The following is a 5,652-nucleotide window of genomic DNA, read 5'->3' on the forward strand; positions in this document are numbered from 1 at the left end:
ATTAATTGACACAAGATGAGAATATAAACCTTTATTTTAGATGTTGTATGAATGTGAGCAATGAGTCCTTACCACCACAAGATGGCAGCGTAGGTCTGCTAGAGACAACAGGTTCTGACCCCCATCATCCTACAAAGTATGGTATTAGAACCAACCACGGATGGTCTAATAAATACCATCACATAATATTGTATAAATGTGATACTTTCTACACTCATGTTTACGTCATGTCTCTCCCCTCCCATCTCAATAGCAGGCACTGTATAATCTGGAGTGTTTTAACCCCCTCACAGGTTCAGGGTTAAATTAACACTCTTTACCGTGTACCTGTATATATTTACATTTGCCACCAGATTGCTAGTGTAGTCACCCTAGTGTTTCTTTGTTGCTGACATAAATACTAAATCAAGTATAAATACAAATGTTTAACAAAGTATTTGTATAGACTTCCATCCTGTATGTATGGATATCTACACTGAATGAATATAGGCCTATGAACTGCAACAAAAGGAGGATGAAGATTAGCTCTAATCTGGACTATTTATACATTCCTGAATTGTTCTCAGTGGTGCAAAGTATCTCAACTACAATAATTTAACAACACATTGAGGTAGTTTATTCAACGTCAGTTCTTAATAGTTACTAAATTAGCTATTTGCATATTATAGTTATGCCTGGTCGCCATTCTGCCTGTAACATTAGATGGCTGAAAAACACTGAAAATTATATTTATTTATAAACCTAATCTGTCAGTTACATCACCACCAGAACAAGGCCAACTTCAGTGGCACCTGGTTGTGGCAGTACAGGGTAAAGTCTAGGGGGTTCCAACCCACCATGGGGCATCCGGCTTGGACACACAGTACAACAGCAGTGGCAACATGTGTGGAGAGGGCATTGGCATAATGACAAAGAAACAAGAGGTGACAATAACTGGAAACTCAAAAAAAAAAATACAATAAAATGAACAAGTTTGAGAACCACTGCTATTGTAATTGTCTAGCAGACATGAAGTCCACATACCAGCTCTGACAGTGTGGAAAACTGGATCCAAGTGTGATGGAACAGATTCCAGCTCCTCAATGCTGGTTCTGGTTCCAGACCCCAACCCTAGTCACCAGCAGAAGCATCTTCTTCATCTATGCCGGGTTGACCTAACCTGACTCCGCCAGATGGGGCAGCAGAGAATACAGAACCGTGATCCCTCCTCAGCTTGAGAGACACACATTTGAATGTGAAGCGAGCATCAGCAATCTCTCCCACAGTTGTCCACGTGTCCGTCTCTTCACAGTAGCACTCGATGTTGCGGATAACACTACACAAAGAGAAACAAACAAACAGCCATGAGAGAAATGTCTGGTGTGGACAAGAAGACACATTTCCCCAGACATTCAAGGAGCAACAGTGTCATACTTATCATCGGAGTCTCGCTCTTCTAGAACGTAGATCTTTCCATCCACCACAACCATGCAAGGTGAAGAGCGTCCCATGTGCATGGAGGCACACATGGTCCACTGGTTGGTCTGGGGGTTGAAGCACTCCATCGCATTTTCAAATATCCAATTATTATTATTGTTATAACTCCCACCACCTATAGACAAAGAAGAATTAACAGGATTAGTGTGTTTTATTATGTGCCCAAACTATAATGAAGTTTAAACTATAATAATAATAAACTATAATAATAATAAACTATAATAATAATAATATAAATAATAATAAACTATAATGAAGTTTAAGTGAGTATATTATGGAACTAAGATCAGTGGTGGAATGTAACTGAATATTTTTACTGTACTTTTAATTTACTTGAATGTTTCCTTTTTCCTGTCTTTTAAGAGGCAAACACTATTTCTTTTTTTTGCAATTTGACAATTATTTACTTTTAAAATGTTGATTATTCATACTAAACATGCTGATAAATGTTTATTATTATTATTATAGGTTAAGCTAAACAGAAACTCTGCCTGTACCTCATCTAACATTAAAGTGATGAATACATTAATGCGTTACTTATTCCAATTAAATAGTAAAACTGTGAAAAGAGCCATTTTGCATATTGAGTATTTTTATTTTTGGTATTGCAAGCATCTTTAATTTTATGCCTATATGTTTGTACTTTCTCTCGGGTATAAAAGTATTTCAATATTCTGGTATCGCTATTCTTAAGTAAAAAGAAAACAGAGTCCTTCTTCCACCACTGACTAAGAGCCTTTAAGTAGAGGTATGATACCTGTAACGTAGATCTTTTCATTCAGAACACAAGCAGCTGCTTGATCATGTCGTGGAATCTGCATAGGAGCGAGTTGTGTCCACACAGACGTTTTAGGGTTGTACTTGGCCACTTGGTCACCTGTCTCGCCACCTCGAGCGCCACCTAGAGTCCAGGAGGACACAAACATCAAAACATTATTCACTGTCAACAGGAGAAGCATGGATACATAATACCAAAGGATTTGTACATTTTCAGTGAACCATTATGCTTGACATACACCAATCTGGGAACATGAATAACACAATCTCATGACACCCCAACTGCACAACACCTACAGGCTGAACCTGCAGGTCCATAAATCTGTTCCATACCAAAACAATAGAGATGTCCATCCAGAGCGACCACGTTACAGCAGACAGCATCGTAATGCTCTGCCACACCGACAGACTCCATGAGCTGCCAGGAGTCTGTGTGCGGGTGGTATTTTTCCATCGAGTCTTCACTCTTCTCACCCTCGGCCCCCGACTGCAAACACACATCCATCCAGCATCACCAGGCCTGTGAACATGTGGGGTTGAACAGGGAAAACATCACACCTCCATATATGGTCACACCTCGTGACATCACGCCTCCATATATGGTCACACCTCGTAACATCACATCTCGTGACACGTCACGCCACCATATATGGCCATCTCCATATATGAAGATCACGACACTGACCTGTTCTGACATGCCATATGAGGATCCCCCCCACCCGTCCTTCCTGTTCTGACATTCCATATGTTGATCTGACCTCAAACCCTGTACACTCAAGACACGCTCCATATATGGCCAGTACAGAATTCATTCCATATGTTGATCTGACCCCCCCACCATGCCAAAGCGCCAGTGCTCACCCAGCAGTCTGCTGTCACCAAGGGCTTCTCGCCCCTTAGGGCATCTTACTGGTAGGTCAATATTACAGTCAGTACAGTATGTACAATTATCATCTGGATCCACTTGTGATGTCATTATTCTGCAGTTGGAACTCTTACATGTTGCTACCTGTACAGGTGCCTCTGCTAGTTTAATGAATTTCCATATTTCCAAATTCTGATATTGTCTAGAATTATTTATCAAATTACATAAAATATATGTTGTCAATCTTACTGAAACAAAAGCGTGGCTCATTCATGGGAGCCATCCTCAACCATGAGTTATGAACATCATAGCGCCACATCTCTCTGCTATTGTAATCATCAACATCATCATCATAAAAACCTCCGGCCAAATACAGACTGGAACCTACGGTGGAAAAAGAGCAGAATTAAAACCTTGATTGTTAGAATAAATGCTTCTAGGCCCTGTAGCACTGTGAGATTCACAAGAATGTAAAGTGTGTTCCCAGATTGACCAAAAGGCTACTGCGAACTAAGCGAACGGCTGCCTGGTATCTTCATCCTGGCTGGAGAAATCTAACTGGAGCAACGTTCATCTGCCGGGACTCAGCAACTTTGCAAAGACATAGGAACTAATTTAGCTGCTCATACATGACATAGTAGCAGGAATTATGTTAAATATATTGACCCGAGCTGTCTTGTGTGAACAAGCCGGTCCATTTGGTTACACTACCAAAGTTAAATTACGGTGTCTACAGCCAATCGGCTCGCAACCCGAGCAAAGGGACTATTTTGTATCAATGCTGACGTGATTAAAGTGAAACGATTGAAGCGACTATATAACCAATATCTTCAGGTTTGAACGCACCTTCAGATTCTACGTGCAAGGCTGACCCAAAGTCTCACTTCCTTCCTGGACTACATGTTGTCTCAGTAAGACAGCCCTCCCCCTATCCACAAGGAGGAGCAGTGCACCAAAGCATTATGGGAATTGTCGTCGAGGAAGTAAGTGAGCCCAGTGTCTTGTTACATCATGGACACTGCTAAAATCTAAAATATCTAAAACCACATATTACACACGTAAAGACCCCAGGAAAGTGTTCTAAATCTTCTAAACGTCACATATGTATTTTTGCAAAAAGGGTGAAGTATCCCTTTACTATTTAGCCATTGATTATATATTGGTTATTATTAGATTATTATATCAGTGTTTATTCTTATTTAAACTACTAGTCTTTGTGTGAATGTGCGATCATGCATTGAGCTTGTCTGAAATTGCAATTGTGTTTTTTTCATTTTGTCATTTTACATTGTTTTAAACACATTTTAGTGGTATAATAAAATGTGCCCTTGGGCTTGAAAAGGTAGATTACCACTGCATTACAGGTCTTAAATTGATTGACTGTGATTAGTAGGGGGTATTATTGTCCGGAACGTTACGCGGTGGAAACAAGCATGAAATTTGGTACAGATGTCCCTTGGGTCATCCTAAAACATCCCAGAAGGGGTGCCCAAAAAAATCTTAAACAGGAAGTGAGTTATTGACAAAATTCAAAATGGCCACCTAAACTGTTGACAGTTGACTCAAAAGACACCAAAACAATCTCCAAAAAACATAAATTTTGGTACACACGTCCCTTGGGTCATCCTAAGACATCCTAGAAGGGGTGCCCAGGAAAATCTTAAACAGGAAGAGAATTATTGACAAAATTGAAAATGGCCGCCTACAGTGTTGGTGATTGACTGAAAAGCCTATAGAATCTCATAGAAGCATACAGTTTGGCACATATGTCCCTTGGGTTATCCTAATACATCCCAGAAGGGGTGCCCAAAATAATCTTAAACAGGAAGTGAATTATTGACCAAATTGAAAATGGCCGCCGGCGCCCACAGTGTTGGTGATTGACTCAAAACGCCTATAGAATCTCATAGAAGCATACAATTCGGCACGTGTCCCCCTTGGGTCATCCTGAGACATCCCAGAAGGGGTGCCCAAAAAAATCTTAAACAGGAAGTGAATTATTGACAAAATTGAAAATGGCCGCCTACAGTGTTGTCGATTGACTCAAAAGACGCCAAAATAATCTCAAAAGCACAACTTTTTTGCACACATGTCCCTTGGGTCATCCTAAGACATCATAGAAGGGGTGCCCAAAATAATCAGAAACAGGAAGTGCGTTATTGACTAAATTGAAAATGGCCACCTACAGTTGACAGGTGATGCAAAAGACACCCATAAAAGCATGACATGTGTTACAAATGTCAATTGGGTGATCTTAACGCATCCTACAAGGCGTGCCCAAAATGTTTTAAACAGGAAGTGAGTTTTTTTTTAAATGACCACCTAAGCAGGTGATACAAAATAAAACTGATGGTCAATCCTTTTGAAGTGCTTAGGCAGGAATCAATCAGTTTTGCAGTGCTTGAAATATACACCCGTGTTCTGTATGGCAAGACAACTGACATTGAAAACATTTCAGAATTATATCACCTTTAGGAATAATAGGTCATTTCTGGCGGCCATTTTGGATTTTTCCCTATAAAAAGCCTTTAATG

General features: G+C 40.1%; 1 protein-coding gene across 1 annotated transcript; it reads right to left on the reverse strand.

The window, feature by feature from the left end:
• Nucleotides 1–469: 469 nt before the first annotated feature.
• LOC306918575 (kelch-like protein 23) lies at nucleotides 470–2,694 on the reverse strand. The gene is made up of 4 exons (XM_079531468.1): nucleotides 2,587–2,694; nucleotides 2,234–2,377; nucleotides 1,414–1,591; nucleotides 470–1,315 (listed from the first exon to the last, which is right to left on the reverse strand). The coding sequence occupies exons 1-4, from the start codon at nucleotides 2,666–2,668 to the stop codon at nucleotides 1,111–1,113; spliced, it is 609 nt and encodes a 202-aa protein (XP_079387594.1). The 5' UTR covers nucleotides 2,669–2,694; the 3' UTR covers nucleotides 470–1,110.
• Between the last annotated feature and the right edge of the window lie 2,958 nt (nucleotides 2,695–5,652).

The sequence above is a fragment of the Electrona antarctica genome, assembly GCF_951216825.1.
Source record: "Electrona antarctica genome assembly, contig: scaffold_247, whole genome shotgun sequence".
NCBI classification, from domain to species: domain Eukaryota; kingdom Metazoa; phylum Chordata; class Actinopteri; order Myctophiformes; family Myctophidae; genus Electrona; species Electrona antarctica.

Bases quoted from the DNA above. Each gene is read 5' to 3' on its own strand.
- LOC306918575 (XM_079531468.1), bottom strand. From the start codon at position 2,668: ATGGAGTCTGTCGGTGTGGCAGAGCATTACGATGCTGTCTGCTGTAAC. The intron at 1,592-2,233 runs GTATCATACCTC...CTTTGTCTATAG, and splicing joins TGAAAAGATCTACGTTACAG to GTGGTGGGAGTTATAACAAT. The intron at 1,316-1,413 runs GTATGACACTGT...CTCTTTGTGTAG, and splicing joins GAGCGAGACTCCGATGATAA to TGTTATCCGCAACATCGAGT.